Here is a 16,839-nt window from a genome sequence, read left to right on the forward strand (position 1 = left end):
GAGGGAGTACTGTATTTTCCACACCACAGCACGTGCTCTTAAGCCTCCAACCTCATCAAAACACGACTGCACGCCCCACAATCCAGAGCGCCCTATACACGAATCCACTGGGGTGTCCCAGCACGACCTCAGTAAACTACAAAGCCACAGCGCACGCAAACACACACAGAGCAGACAGCGAACGTGCAGCGAAACACACCAACAGACACACTCATCACTCCACGCCGACGAGGAACGGAACGGAGGAACGAACCGAAAAAGCGAGTGCAATGTGCCACTTCTAGACACAACTGAACAACTGAGTCACTGCGAACACGTCAACAATCCAGCGGTTCCAGACAGCCCCCTCCCTACACGCCACAACTGAACAAAGCCCAGAGTCACCGTGAACGTGCCTGTTACATCCCATTTGCTAGGAGAGAAAGGGAAGTAACAATAAAACCAGGATGTTTTAAGGTTTAACTAAAAATTGTGCATTTATTATTTACAGTGTAGGAAAAGAAAAAAAAAACCAAAAAAAAAAAAAAACAGGAATTTGAGGAGAAAATAAAAAGGATTTAAACAAAATAATCTAATAAACTAAGGAGCCCTAACTAAGTACAATGCGAACAAAAAGGTGTCTCAAAGAACTAACGGAGGCAACAGCCAGCCATATAACAAAACACAAAGTGAGACAACCAAAGAATCAAACAAAAAGGGTGAACTGGCCGCAGGGATCCAGCCTCCCCGAGCAGGCGGAAGATTGTCCTTTTTAAACCCCCGCTCCCACACGTGGCATCCGCGGATCGGTGAGGGCAGAAGGGTGACCGGCCAATCCTCGACACGCTGTGACGCCAGCCTCCGTCCGGCATCTGGTGCTCCCACGCATCCGGGTCCAGCGCTCACGGACCGAGCGCATCATGCACACACAAAAGCAAATAGAGAAGAACGGGAGCACACAAAACAAATACGACGGCCTGTAACGGCGTCAAACAAAGTCCAGTGCAGTTTATTTGTGAAAAAAGTTCAAAAATACATCATTCTATGACAGTGCATTTTATAATCCAGAGCGCCTAATAGTGTGGAAAATACTGTAAATAGGAACTTAAACAGTCATCACAGCACTATCTTTATGTTCATAACCCTTTCAGTTTCATGTGTACTGTCAGTTTTAATGCTTATACAATAGTTTGAATTTCCTCTAAGTTTTGTCCCCGTTTGCAACTCCAGATTCTGTGTACTAATGACTAATGACTAATGACCAATGACTAACGTTTAGACAAATCTCCAGTTGAGGTCCCTTGATCTACGATGGCATAAATCCAAAATAGTCATGTTGTTGTCAGTGGTAAGTACTGTACTTAAAAAAAAAAAAAAGTATCTGTAGTTTTCTGAAGTAGATTTTAAAGTGGATACGTTCTTGTTTACTCCGCCACATTTGAGAGCAGGTATTCTGTACTTTCTACTCCACCACATTTTTGAACAGGACAGGAAAAGTAAAAGTGTCTTTTTTATTATAGTCTGAGACCTGCTGAAAATCCCGAGGGGTTTATTTTTAACATGTGTAGTTTGAGCAAACAAAAGTAGAGGAGAAGGTCATTTGTTTGGGGTAGGACCTGCATGATTATACTGAAAACAAGAACTGAAGAAGCAGCTTGAATGAACTGCGAAACCAAAATATTTGACCAAAATAAACTTTTGTCCAGTTGAATTGAATTTCTCCTTTGCCTTGATTAGAACATGTTAATCTGTTTATCATGTTTATTGAATTTAAAATAAAAATCATACACAGTTCCGTTATTCTTGCTTGGCTACAAACAGCTACTCTACCCACCTCTGAGTGCATCATGAATCGATGAGAGGAAACTTACCAAGAAGCAGCACTGAGATGGTGTGGAGTGTCATGTCCAGGCCTTCCTCTTCCTGAACACACACATCAGACATCCTGCTTATTCCTGTTAAACTTACCTAATCAAAACAGAAAATGTGTCCCAACAGTATTAATCCCATATGTGTTCAAATGTGACACATCAGAATCACAATTAGCCACATTTGCAGCATAGACTCTTGGCATTTGGCTCCAGCCAAATGAAGCCAATCGAGGCTGTTTTTTCCACTCGCAACCCTGGCTCAGCCGGCGAGTGCTTAGAAATGCTGACAGTCACATGATGCTGCACCCATAAACTGTATAAAGAAGTGGACTAAGTGAGTGTGACGTCACCCATAGCCTCTGGCTCCACTCCAATGAAGCTCACGATGCTCACGGTTACCAGAGCGAATTTGAAGCCAGGCTCCATATTAGGAATACGACATTTTTAATAGACAAAATAGTGAAATAAAAACACCAGGATCGTGTAGAGCAAAATGCTGCAGCAGTTACAGAGTGAGGGGCCTAATGTTGCCTAATGTTGCACATGCACACTGATTTGATAATGAGCCAGCTATGTCCTCACCTACTTGCATTTTGCATCTAATTAGAAAGTTATTTTTCAAGTCTTTCTTGTGTATAAATAGTCCCTGTATTTTGGATGTAATTTTGTATGTTGATGACACAGACTGTCACTTCTCTGATGTATAACTATGATATGTTTAGCTCCACCCCACAACATAACCCTCCTTACTGATCTTTATAGGCTTGTTTCGACTGGTTCTGGTGTCATAGACTGCTTTGACTTGGTTAGGTTCATGGAATAACTAATGTTTTCTTAACAAATTGTTAATATTAAATTGTTCCTAATCTCAACAATTCACTAAACGATGTTTCGTAAGCAGCAGTAAAGTAAAGACATTTACAACACATGAAATACACAGTCACACTCACTCACACAGGGCTCCCAAAGTTAACCCACCCTCCCCAACTGTACCAAGAATTGGGATTAGGAGCATTTCCAAACATACTTAAAGTGTTCTAAAGCAGCATGCTGAAACAGTGGTCCACCGCAGTCCTGTACTCACTTATCACCAGTGCTGGGGCAATGGGTTTGTTAATGTGTTAGAGCAAATTACTTTCTTAGCATAACAAGACTTAGATTTAGAAAAACTTCATTAATCCTACAAGGGAAATTATTTGGACACAGTAGCTCACACATCACAACATAATATAATAACAAAGAGTAAATATATAAATGGTAATAATTCATTCTAAATAAGTCATAAAAAAGCAAGAGACAGATGTCAAATAAGAAATAATTATATAAATGTAAATGTACAAGTCAAAATAAAATAGATAAGTAATAAAATATAAAATTTCAGCTGTTTACAAGAGGTCATAGGAAAACAGTGCTACAATGATATGATTGACAGGATATAGGCTTATCTGTTACATAAGGGTGAGTTGTTGTACAGTTGTAGGGAGTATTATCTGTTACATAAGGGTGAGATGTTATACAGTTGTAGGGAGTATTATCTTTTACATAAGGGTGAGTTGTTGTACAGTTGTAGGGAGTATTATCTGTTACATAAGGGTGAGTTGTTGTACAGTTGTAGGGAGTATTATCTGTTACATAAGGGTGAGTTGTTATACAGTTGTAGGGAGTATTATCTTTTACATAAGGGTGAGTTGTTGTACAGTTGTAGGGAGTATTATCTGTTACATAAGGGTGAGTTGTTGTACAGTTGTAGGGAGTATTATCTGTTACATAAGGGTGAGTTGTTGTACAGTTGTAGGGAGTATTATCTGTTACATAAGGGTGAGATGTTATACAGTTGTAGGGAGTATTATCTGTTACATAAGGGTGAGTTGTTGTACAGTTGTAGGGAGTATTATCTGTTACATAAGGGTGAGTTGTTGTACAGTTGTAAGACCAGCTTTACAGATCAGTTTGTCAATCCCCCAAATGTCCCTTTTCTTGGAGCTGTTCCACCAGATGATCACAGTGAAGTACAGGGCACTGCCACCACAGACTGGTAGAAGATCTCCAGTATCTTTCTGCACACATTAAAAGACCTGACCTGAAGTAGAGTCTACTCATGCCCTTCTTGTGCACAGCCTTACAGCTGTTCCTCCAGTTCTCCCTCCATTAGTTTCAAAAACATGTTCCCAGTGAATAGGTCTAGTAGACACTCAAGGTCAGTTTACAACAATAAATGATCATAAAAAGAAAAAAAAAAAAAAACAGACCTCATGTTAGAGCTGGTCTGAACTGAGTGTGGTCTGAAAGACAGCAGTGAAACCAGTTGAGGCGTGTCAGTACTGCCAATAGAGGAAAGTCTGTTCAGAAGGATCTACCCTTTTTTAATCTACCCCATAAATGATAAGAAATAATGCGGAGAAATAATATTTACACATTTTATTGGACGATAAGTGAGCAGTTGACCCAGATTTTTCATCTCCATGGAAACAAACATGAGAGACTCCTCCAGGCTCCATGCCAAATACGCGTCAGGTTTGTAGAGATGCAAGCATGCACACAAGTTATGAGAAGGGGACAGAAAAGGGGGTGTGGCTTTGACAGGACTGTGGAGTGTGGGCCAGTATAATGCACAACTGATTGAACTGACCAGTTTTATTTGCACAATAATGTTCCTTCATTACAAACTCATTGTATCTTTGAATAATTCTACACTCACATTGGCTCCTAAAGGTGACAAAGTATCCTCTATGTTCATACACTTCACTTTTTAGCTTAATTTAAAAGTCCCATACGCCTTCTGCTGGCTACAATGACTTTATGTGTGCATAGAAATTATTACTGAATTCAGGTTTACATTTTCCATTCATATAGTTATTTAAATAAAAAAAAAAAAAAAAAAAAAAGATACCAAATCCATGACCATAGCATATAATATAAGACCTTAACTCCAACTTTGTACTACCCAAGTTATTGTTATATTTCACAAATTCAAGAAAACTACTACAACACATCACATAAAGCAAATAAAAAAAGGCTTAAAACAGTGATTGCATAATTACTTCTGAAGTGAAGTGAAAAAGTATAGAGGATCCTTTTCAGTTTGTGCAGTCGGACACTGGGGGGCACAGCATGTAACAAACTGGAGCTTTCAGCTGGAACAAAAAAACAAAACAAAAAACATACATACATTATATAATATGACATACAAAGACATTAGTCCTGGTTTAGTCCAATCATTCTTGCATGTAAAGCTGCAAGAGCTGTCTGCAGTAGTGATGTTTTTTGAAGATAAACTTAAGGTGAGGGACATTTTATTGTGCCTCATACATTTGCACAACAAGCTCACACTTTGCTGTAAACCAGGGACGTCACTAGACCTTTTTTTTTTTTACTGAAGCACATACCCCAGTATACATCAGCTGTGCCCCAGTATGGAAAGATCCAGCCCCTGTACTGTGCAGTACCAAACACGTCTAACAACATGAGCACTCTGCTCCAGTGCAGCTCATGATACATACTGTACCAGTGCAGCTCATAATACAGGCTATAATGTGCATAGGTACATATTATAGGTTACAGTTGGTCTGTAGTGATGTGCAGATAGACTGTAACCAGCACTGTTGAAGATACTCACCCCTCCTCTCAGCAAAAAGATGAAACAGTTATCAATCAAATTTCAATCAATCAATCAAAGGCACTGGATTGCTCTGTTATTATAGTTTATATATCGATTTATAGGATTTATATTGAACTATAATAAATAAATAAAAATGCCAGGATCATGCTGGCAGAAGTGGGTTAGAACTAAACAACTTGAATGAGCAGTTACAGAGACAGGGACTTACATTATTCAAAAGAAAATGATTTGGAGCCAGTGCCTTTCTATTTGGAAGGCATCGGCTACAGTCTATTGTTCCATTAACAAATCATATAGAGAATGGGATAAAGTCATTTTTAAAGGAAAGGAAGAAGATGGATGGAAGACATTGCATAGGTCGTGAGTGCTCTTCTTACAAGGTTTGAAAGTTGCATTCAGTGCAGCCACTGACAGGTTTCTAAACCAGCTCTGAATACCATAAAGCACCACACTGTCTAGAACAGCTAAACATGAGCATTCTTGCTCTGTAAACACACTGAACTCTCTTACCTGTGGACCAATAGGAGCAGAGTACATAGACTACTCGGTGTAGATGGGGTTAGTGAAGGAGTCTGAGATGATGTCTACAGGAGCTTCTCTGCTCTGTCTGCTGTCAGGTGGAACCTCTTCAGGGGTGCTCTGTAAAATGTACCATTTGAAACAAAGTCCAATTCTTTGATCACAATCTTACCATTTCTTTCTAATTGAATCATTGCTCATTACTCAGAGCAGCAGTGGAACAATAGAGTGTGTATTAGTGGAGCTCTGTACAGTCCTCTGCTGCTGCTGCCCTCTCGTCTTTTATTGGCCTTGTCTTTATTTCGTTTTCAGGAAAAGATGCTCATGCAACACCAAACCTGCTGCGCTCCCTTAGCGTGAAGCATAAACTTCTTCCAAGTCCAACATGGAAACGCAGCTTCATCTTAAGCACTTGACTTCAACATACTCACCCATTAAAGTCAACGGGCCAAGCTGTATGGCACATGTCTCTAGATTAGCCTAGCCCCGCTAGGTACTTCCAGTGGCTTTCTATCTATTGAACTTGTGCAGTACTATTTTTCTCACGCGGACACACGCCAACACATGTGGCCACTTTGAGCAATCAGAGCAAAAGTAGATAGAGCGGAGCCCACGACATTTTTGATAGCTGTAGGTGCCCTGTCAGCCAAATACGAGCAGTTTGTGATTACATTGTGCACTATGGGAAAAATCCTTCCTGGGCAGGAGGATTTCTCTCACTGAAGTTCCAGTGAGTGCCCACTACACCAACTCAAGACAGCTTTGAGCTAGCAATACCCTCTCCAGTTATTTTAATAGATTTCTGGCTGGATGTTGTTAGCTTTAATGTGGCGACAGAACTCCTCTCTGATGTCTGAAAGTTGCACTAATACTTGTGCTGTTGACTTTCTGGATGAATTAACTTCATGAGTGTCGGTGAAAATGTTGTTGTACAGACAACTGCATTCTGTTACATCGTTATGAATAAAGAGCATAAATGTGGACACTGATCTGAAGAAGACTCACCTCCAGTAGGTGATCATATCCTGGAGTCTGGGGGGATTCTGTGTGAACATACAAACATATAGTTACAGTGGTTTCTACTAACATGTTACATTTGTTACTATGGACTACTCCTGGATGAATGAATATACATACACTCCACCAGTCTACATTTTCGACACACACTCACAGATGTGATATGTGATATAAGATATATTAGAATTATGTAGAATTAATATTTTTAGATTGTATATCCAAATGCTCAAAACAAATGCTCATAGCAACCCTTTGTCCAAACTTTGTCCAAACTTTTAATTGGTCATGTATGGTTCACTTTTTCGAGTAGAAACTTCCACTTTGCTGTGTTTGCAGGTGTCTGACCTGGTGCTGTGCTGGCTCTCTTTCTCCGGTTCAGTATAAATGAGGCGAGTGTCACTGACAGGATCAGAAGAGCGCTCAGGCTCAGTCCTACATACAGCACCACATCTGTAACAACAATAATTCACATGAATTCAAATGATCTCCAGACCACATTTAGTACAGGCACATCTCAAATTAGAAACTAGACAATAGCCCATAGATTCTCGATGGGGTTCAGGTCAGGCGAGTTTGCAGTTGTCTTGGGGGCTGTATAAGCAGGTGAAATTAGCATCTCCATAAAGATAGTCAGTAGAAGAAAGCATGAAGTGCTCTAAAATGTCCTGGTCCAGTGGATTTCAGAAAACACAGTGGACCAACATCAGCAGATGACATGGCAGTTCCAAATCATCACTGACTGTGGAAACTTTGTCCTGGACTTCAAGCATAAGCAGAAGACTTCTGTGCATCTCCACTTTCCTCTAGACTCTGAGACCTTGATTTCTAAGTAACATGCAAAATGTACTTTCATCTGAAAAGAGGACTTTGGACCACTGAGCAATAGTCCAGTTCTTTTTCTCCACAGCCCAGGTAAGACTCTTCTGACATCGTCTCATGTCCCATATAGGCTTCATTTGTGCTCTCGATGCACTGACAGCCTCAGTCCTTATGAGACTCCTCCAAATACTTGAGTGGATTTTGTTTGACAGTCCTCTCAATGCTGCACTCATCCCTTTTGCCCTTTTTATCCAGTGTCAAATCATCATAAATATGACACGTGATCAGACATCTTGATGAAGGCTTTTACAGAGATCCTATATTACACAAAATTGACTCTTGTGAGCTTCAGGCCATGTTAGAATGTTGTTATCTCATCTGAAATATACCTGGAGCTATGTTTTGTTTGAGTAATCCTGTTTGTCTACATCCCCAAAACTCAAAATGCTCTGTTCCACCTTGTAATTGCATAAAGCAGTAGTTTTCATGTTAACAGCTCCTTTTAGCTTTTGTTTAGTGAAGAACGGCAATTCCAGGGCTGAAATTCAAGTGAAGGTGTTGGGAGTTTAAAAACACAGTGGAGCACTTCCTGTATTGTCACATGACATCACAAGGTGGAACAGTGTTGGAGATTTTTCCCTGGAGGTGAAGTTAACTGAGTGCACTGCTCTGTCTGAGTTAGACTTTAGTTTAGCCAACAGTTTTTCAGTGTTTGCTTTAGTTGTTTTTTGTTCTGTTTTTTTTTTGTTCATAAATAAAATGTGGGTATACCAGATAGTGGGTCCTGGTCCTGCTGAGCTTCAGATGCACTGGGGCCCTCGGGGACTCCAGGTCCAGAAATTTTAGCTGGAGACAAAAGACATAATCATTTTGCACATGGCATCATATATTATTTTTACATGGTTTGTGCTGTTGGATTAAAGCTACACAGTGTCTATTCTCTTCTACGGGGTTCATAACTTTGTTTAACTTCACCAATCTCCATGGAGACAAAGGGGGCTGCTACCAGCCCAAGCTACAGGTCAGATCTGGGGAGAGTCAACCTCTCAATAAGAAAGTATTTTTAACAATAAAAACACCAGTAATAGAAAAAGGGTTTAATGCCAAACTGTGGGAATATTCCAACCAATGCAATCATCAATAACAGGCAAAACCCCCACCAGAAAAAAGTTACATAGTGCAACTTTAAGTGAGGAACCTGTGAATGATAAGATAAAAACACAAAACTTACCACTTGTGACAGAAATCTCGACGTCCACAAACCTCCACTGAAAGCCAGCCACAGCACAGCTGTATGTTCCCTCGTCAGATCTCTGCACATTTCGGATGGTCACATACATCACATCTGGATATGAATCACGCTCCTCAAATGTAAAACTGTATTTCCCATAATTTTCTCTTGAGTCTCTTGAGGAAATAAACAAAAAATCCCTGCCTGACTCACAGCGGTGTTTACAGAAGATCCTATAGAACCCACGTTTGTAAAATGAACATTTGAATTTGAAGTCTTCTCCTTCTCTCGCTACCAGATATTTCACTGCTCTGGTGAGTGACCCTCCACAGCAAAGCACTGTTCCAAGAGATAAACAGGTTTGATTAGTAAAATAATAAGAGACCACCATTATGTCAGCCAAGAAAATACAATCAGAGGTGGGTCATTCCACGCCAAATCTCTGAATGCCCCCACTCGACCATCTCAAATTTGACTGAAAAAAATCTTAGAGGTTCAATAGGAAAAGTCACACATTTTAGCCCCCAACTCCTTATAGTTTTGTCATTAAAAAATAGTTTGTCAACCCCCCTGACCTGTTTTGAGCAGAGTTTTCTGACGAGCCACTTTCAGATTGCTGTATCTAAAAAAAAACTACTTAAGGTTGGTCCTTCAAGTTTTCAAGGGTTAAAATTAGTCAAATGTACTTGTAAAATCTAGACTTTTACACATGTGCTTTTGGTTTATCACAGATTTCTGGGGGCTTGAATTTACTTGATAATTCTACTCTTCAAATATGAGGGCATCTTTGAAGGACTGTGGAAAGTGCAATTTCAAAGACAGAGTTTGATATTGAACATAAACCTTCCCACACATGCGTATGTGTGTGTACTTTGTATTTAAAACTGAGCCTCTGTGATGAAGACAAGATATTAAGTGTTAAAAATGGAAAAATACATTTGGTGCCATCTTTACCATGTTATACCAGAAAAATGACAGCACCCACCAACATAAAATGGACAGTTTTAGAAAGACTAGATGTCTGTTTTTAACATATCCAAAATTTGTGATGGTGTTCTGCCTTATTTTTGCAAAATAATTTTTTGAAAATGTGATGTCCGCACACATGCAGAGCATTCATGGACTATGAAGGCTCTTTCAGAAGCTAAGAAAACACTCTGATTGTTGAGCTTAAACTCAACAAAAAGCTTGATTTGATTACTCAACTATTGTAAATGATCTCAACTCTCTGAGGAAACTTTCAGATGTTTTGGTGTAACACTCCTGAATTGTATATAGGCAGAAGAATCTTTTTGCTGGGTCGCGTGGATGCATGAATTGTATCTGAACATCTTGCTGAGCTTCAGATGTCTCTCTGATGCTTCCCACCCACCGGTGATGGTTGTAAACACAAGTTACATATTGGCCAGGTATCATGTCACTGATTTGGAAGCCCTGTGGAACCTCTTCTTCTGCATGTTCTGTCTCATAGTGGACAAAAAATCCAGCTATTCCAAGACACTTTGCTGACCTCAGATGTTGTTGCACTGGCTTGTAACAGTGATTTTCTCTGGTACCTGGCACTGCCAGTGCATTTGCAAATCTACTTTTTTTAGTTCTTTAGTTAATAAAAATATATAACCCCTCACCTCCCTCTGTTTGTTGCGTCTTTGCACAGGATCGTCACAGACGCGTTTCTATTTCTATATCTAAAGACTGCATATAAGTTATACTTCAAGTATAGTTTATGAAGAATGAAATCAAACATTTTGCTGAGTTTAAGGTGTGTGTCATGAAATCAGGTACATTTGCTAAAATTTGCCTTGAAAATTTGAAGGACCAACCTTAAGTAGTTTTTAAATATAGCAATCTGAAAGTGGCTCGTTGGAAAACTCTGCTCAAAACAGGTCGGGGGAGAGTTGACAAATTATTTTTTAACGACGATACTATAAGAAGTTTTTGAGACTTTTCCTATTGGAAAGTGTGTGAACCTCTTAGAATTTTTTCAGTCAAATCTGAGATGGTCGAGCGGGGGCATTAGCAGATGTGCCTCTCAAATACGACTGTAAAAAGGTAAAATAACAGTAAATGTCGCCTAAATAAACCCACCTTAAAATCAAATAGTGTCAAACCTGGGTTTTATAATCAACTGAAGACTTACAGTGAATTTTAACACCACTAAATATAGCGGCTGTTTATATCGGCTATCGGCACCTCCAAAGCCCTTTTTATCAGTATCGTATTGGATTTTTAAAAATTCATATCAGTTCTATCACAAACAGACCTGGAGTGGTGTTTGGTTTCATTCAAACATGTTTAACGCACAAATCCTCTATATTTCTGCTGACTTCTTCTCTCAAACAGAAAACACTCTGTTCCACCTTGTGATGTCAGGTGGTAAGTGCTCTACTGTGTTTTTAAACTCCACACACCTTCAGTGGAATCATTTAGATCATTTCAGCCCTGGAATTGCCAAGCTCTACCTTTTTGGGCATAAAAATGTGGTAACACTTTAGTTTTAGGACCACATATTAACAGCTAACTAAGTGGTAATTGGTTTGTTAATTAGCAGTTACTTAGCTATGAGTTGGTATTAATCAAACACTTATTGATGCTTATTAAGATTTCAGTGTATGTAACAACATCTACTGTTATCTCCACTACTTTAAAGGGATAGTTCAGGATTTTTGACATAAATCTGTATGTCATCCCCGTGAGCAGTGTCGTGCATCAACACTGACTTACCCCCGACAGCGTCCGGTGAGTCGAGATACTGGCCGTTTTCTGTGCTGATAAAAGTAGTCCGACAAGTTGGCTGGGGACTGTATAATAAAGCGTTTTTTTTTCTTCTCAAAACAATCTGTGTTCAAAAGAGTGATACTTTTGTATCACAAAACCATCGTCGCCAAAAAAGTCAGACCTCATTATCGCTTGGCACTATTTTCTCTCCGTTCGTATCACTGCGTGCTGCCGCCAGGTGACAGTCGCGCACGAATCCATTATTTTCTGCAGTTGTTCGGCAGTTTTTGAGAACTAGAGCCATAAGTATATGAGCTTGTATAAGATACATAAGAATATATCTAAAAAATGGTGCGGACTCTTGATTCTCCAGGCTGTAACAACAAAAACCTGTCTGAATCTCCACACACGTCACCGTTTTCCTGTCACGGACTTTGCACTGAGGAAACTTTGGCTTCTTGCCTTTGGCTTCAATGTGGAAACCAAACCAGGTAAGAACGAAGAAGTGCCGCTGTGTTTACAAGAGAACAGACTCAAGAATCAGCTGTAACTCTGTGTGCAGTAAATCACTCAGTGTCATATCACCAGTGAAGCTTCTACAAAACATAACTTTATAATCGACTGTTATTACTATTGTAAATGTCTCGTACACTATTGGCAGCAGCTACGTGGACGTGTGGATGATTCCATGTTTCTATTAGTCGTCCATGCTTCAGTCACAGTGGAGGCTCTATGTTCACTGTATATGAGTTTATAAATGACGTGATGGTGAGTGTCACTCGGTCTCTCACGGCTTCAGCTTCAACTTGTACCACTTCTCTGTCTCTCTTCTCTCTCTGCTCGTTCTAACTCCATCTGGTGAAATCGGCATCAGTATATTCAGGTTCATAAAGATCTCCCCTTGGCTTTGTGGTAAAGGCAAAGTCTTTATTGTCGGTGTTGTAATCAGACATGTTGTCGCTAACATTCCGAGCAGTAAACAAAGTGAACCAGGTGTGGCTGTCACCTGGGAGCAGCGCGCAGTGATACGGACGGAAAGAAAATAGTACCAAGTGATTATGAGGTCTGACTTTTTAGGCGACAATGGTTTTGTGATGCAAATGTATCACAAGAAAAACACTTTATTATACAGTCCCCAGCCAACTTGTCGGACTACTTTCATCAGCACAGAAAACGGCCAGTATCTCGACTCACCGGACGCTGTTGGGGGTAAGTCAGTGTTGATGCACGACACTGCTCACGGGGATGACAGACAGATTTATCTCAAAATCCCCAACTATCCCTTTAACTGAAGAAAGTAGTAAATGGGTTAGTCCTCGCAAAATACAGCCTTAGACAAAAATGCATTGAAAGTATTTTATAAATACTAACAAAGATGTAATTAAACACTTATTATGCATTTTACTATTAACTATTAATATATGTACCTTTATTTTTTCTTGTGGTTGTTTCTATTGTCTATTATTTTAGGGATGTTGTATGTTCCATTGTGTAAGACTGTAAATCTGTTACTTGCCCAAAATAAATAAAAGTGGCCTTTGACTCAAACAAGCAATTCATGACATCACAAGATGAAACAGAGCATTTTGAGCTTTGGACATGTACACAGACTAATAAAAGGTTACTCAAACATGTGTGAATGAAACTCTGCATTTGCTGGAGGATTTTATTTACTGTGAATCCCCAACCTTCTTGCAGTGAGATAAGCCACTGTTCTCAGTTACATTTACTTTTGGGTTCGGTCAAGAGGTAACGGAGGGAAACAGGGGCAGATGTTTTACATTCAAATGTCTCTTATTCAGAAACTAGAGGGACTATTGAAATAAGTAAAGTATCAGAATGTAGGAAAGAGTTACACTCCAACAGGGTCAAGTTAAACCTGTGATATTCTTTCAAGTTGTTGACAAAAAAATAAAAAACTCATGTCGGTAACGGAGGGAATGAAATATGCAGCACAAATATGCAGGTCATGGTAACGGAGGGAAAAGTAACGGAGGGAAAATTGTGCAAGCAAGTAGAAGGTGCATGATTTTACATCATTTGTCAACTTTTTTCTTCTGAATACTTTAATATTACTTCAAAATGAAAGGAAACTATTTCTATAAAATATGTCAGTCCTTCCAAGCAACTTTTTTTTTTTTTTTAAATCATGTCCCTTCATCAACAGTTCAAAGATGGAATAACACAAGATATGATGAAATACATCCATTTATTTACATGATTTGCAGGTCTTTGGTCTGTTTAAAACATATGGAACTTTAAAACCAAAAATGGTACAGAAAAAAGGTCAACAGTTTCATAAACTAGAGTACACATGTATCTGTTCAATACATTTTTATATCAGATGCATTAACTTTTGGCCTTGCTGTTTACTTCTGCTTAACTGGGCCCTTTTGCAAAACTTGTACTTTTCGGAGCAGTTTTTTGACACCTACTTTTACTTAAATACTTTTTTTTTTTTTTACAAATACTTGAGCAAAATTTTTCATTGTCCCACTCTGACTAAGTCTATGGTGACAAAAGCTTTACGTTGACAAGATGAATTATTTGGACACTTCTACCTTCAGATATGGTTTGCTTTTGTCATTTGTAGGTCCATTCTTTGGAAATACCAGACTCTGTGTAATATCTGATGTCATGTCTGTCCAACTACAATAACTCATCAATACATTTTATGTCCAAACTATTTCTCTGTACTCAAATAGTTTCTCCAAATACTTTTTACTCTTCCTTGTGCACTTCTGTGGCTCATTACTGTACTTTTATTTGAGCAATATCTTAAAGTAACTGTATGTAGCCTAAGCTCTTACAATTTTGAAAAAAGGTACAAAAATCCCAGCTAAATTACAAGATATAGATTAATATATGGTTTAAAAATGGTTTAATATACATTTTCTCCTTCTGTAACTTCATCCTGAGAACCAAACAACAGGACCATGTCCAGTGTTTTTGTAATTCAGAATAAATCCGCATTTGATTAGAACATGTTTACCTCAGATCTGTGGACACAGTTAAGTCGCGTTTATTGAATTTAAAATAAAAATCTTACATACAGTTCTGCTATTCTTGCTTGGGTACAAACAGCTACTCTACCCACCTCTGAGTGCATTATGAATCAACAAGAAAAAACTTACCAAGAAGCAGCACTGAGATGGTGTGGCGTGTCATGTCCAGGACTTCACTCGAGGGGAAATCAAATACGTGCATCGTCAGAATCCCTATCTTATATATCTGTCCACACAACAATGATATCATCCTTCATCCTTCCTCTTTCTGAACACTTTTCATGACTCACCACACATACAGTTTATTCCTGTTAAACTTACCTAATCAAAACAGAAAATGTGCCACAGTTGCCACAACTACATCCAACAGATCAGTGTGTGGATGCAAAACAACATTCTCCAGTCAACTCAGACAAGACACAAGTAATCGTTTTTGGACCACAGAAACAAAGAGACAGTGTCAGCAGTCACCTCCCGTCTCTCTCTCTAAAACCTTCAAATCAGGAACGAAATCTAATAAGTAATAATGGACTTTAACTCTTTCCCCCCTGGACGCCTACTAGGAACAACCCCTACATATATTACTAGTTCTACCCTTAGAGCATACTTGCATAAAAGAAAACAGACTTCCACGAGTGATTATAAATGATTTTCACACTCATGAACTTAATTGTAACACAGACATATTTGTATCTCTGGAAACCTTAGACTCTGAACTCTTCATTTCTGGATGTTTAAATGTGATTCAACTCATTTACAGGTTTATAACAGCTCACTGAAAATGAGAGTTTACCTGGTCAGGTGCAAAATCGAAAAACAAAAAAACTACATTACATACATCTGATATCTGCATGTTCTGAGTACTATATTCATAAAAAAAATTAAAATATACTTTGTCAAAGTATTTAAACAGATTTCATATCACCAGATACAGTACAGCCAAGTGGACACCTGTTTTTACCTGTTGTTCACCTGTGTGGACCTGATTCATTTTTTCCATTTAACTTATTCAACTCATTTAGCTTATTCACCTTATTTAATTTATTTCAACTCATTTAACTTATTCAACTCATTTAGCTTATTATAATATAATAATATAATAAAAAAACTCTTCCCCGTCAGTGGGTGTTCAATATTTATCATCTTGGTTACTTTCTCGTGTGCAGAGCTCCACATAAGTGTTTGTTTCTGTAGTGATTCTGTCATACATTTCATCTTGAAAAAAAAAGACTGAAATATTTTAAAGGACTCGCAACATCCAGATTTCAGGGCAATTTAGTTTCATAATCGAGTATAAAGCCTGGATAGTTTATTTGGATATCGCAGGACTCCACACAGACTCATCAGCGGCATTCTCACCTTCATAAGATTCACTCTCTGTAAGTCCGTCACTATCTCTGTTTTCCACTTTATAATCAACTTCAACATCATCACTTTGGAATCTATAAAAGTCACTTTCTCTAAACTTATCCATAAAATACGTCCGCTCCTCATTATTTCTAAAACTGTGCGCCGCAGCGCCGCGATCTTTCCATTGCACGTGTTTCATGTTGTGTTTTTTCCAGAAGCTACCATCGTCACTACTTCGATTAACTTCGGAAAAAATCAGCGAAAACATATCCTTGAATCTTATTGGTCAGCCTAGTGTGGTTTATAGTGACCCCCACCAACCTCTGTTTAAATGTGAAAAACCGAGCCGTTTCTAATGGTCGTCAAATCACGTCTTTAGTGACACAGAGGTGTAAAAAGACGTCATTAAGGGTACAGGGAGGGTCGTCAAATGTCGTTTTCATGGGGGAAAGAGTCAACAGCCACATCAAATCAATAACATCTGCAGCTTTTACTATCTAAAAAAAAATTGAAAATCTCTTTAGACAGGTATACTGTCTAAAGCAGAGTTGGAGACACTTATCCATGCATTTGTCTCCAATAGGTTAGACTCCTGTAACAGTCTCTCAGTGACCTCTCCAAACGAGCGTGAGAGGCTTCAGTATATCTACAACACTGCAGCTGGGGTCCTGATTCCAACCAGGAAGTACGAGCACATGCGTCCTGGGCTCA

At 39.0% G+C, this 16,839-nt stretch overlaps 1 protein-coding gene across 3 annotated transcripts in view; it reads right to left on the bottom strand.

Moving 5' to 3' along the window:
* Positions 1-15,019, bottom strand: part of LOC110160231 (uncharacterized) — a 31,600-nt gene extending 16,581 nt beyond the window's left edge. The window contains exons 1-8 of one of the 3 annotated variants that reach the window (XR_008632565.1): positions 14,908-15,019; positions 9,056-9,394; positions 8,596-8,670; positions 7,351-7,455; positions 6,994-7,031; positions 5,980-6,108; positions 4,892-4,984; positions 1,851-1,902 (exon numbers count right to left, since the gene is read on the bottom strand). Coding sequence is in view for 1 of the 3 variants with exons in the window: in XM_055156466.1 (XP_055012441.1) it covers positions 6,010-6,108; positions 6,994-7,031; positions 7,351-7,455; positions 8,596-8,670; positions 9,056-9,394; positions 14,908-14,980 (729 nt within the window). In the remaining 2 variants the exon portion in view is untranslated. Of the gene's footprint in view, positions 1-457; positions 1,903-4,253; positions 4,985-5,979; positions 6,109-6,993; positions 7,032-7,350; positions 7,456-8,595; positions 8,671-9,055; positions 9,395-14,907 lie in introns of those variants that run through there. The other 2 variants (XR_008632564.1, XM_055156466.1) reach the window with 2 other exon arrangements.
* Positions 15,020-16,839: the final 1,820 nt, after the last annotated feature.

The sequence above is a fragment of the Boleophthalmus pectinirostris genome, unplaced genomic scaffold (genome assembly GCF_026225935.1).
Source record: "Boleophthalmus pectinirostris isolate CB_2022bp ecotype Guang Dong unplaced genomic scaffold, ASM2622593v1 HiC_scaffold_20, whole genome shotgun sequence".
Lineage (NCBI taxonomy): Eukaryota > Metazoa > Chordata > Actinopteri > Gobiiformes > Gobiidae > Boleophthalmus > Boleophthalmus pectinirostris.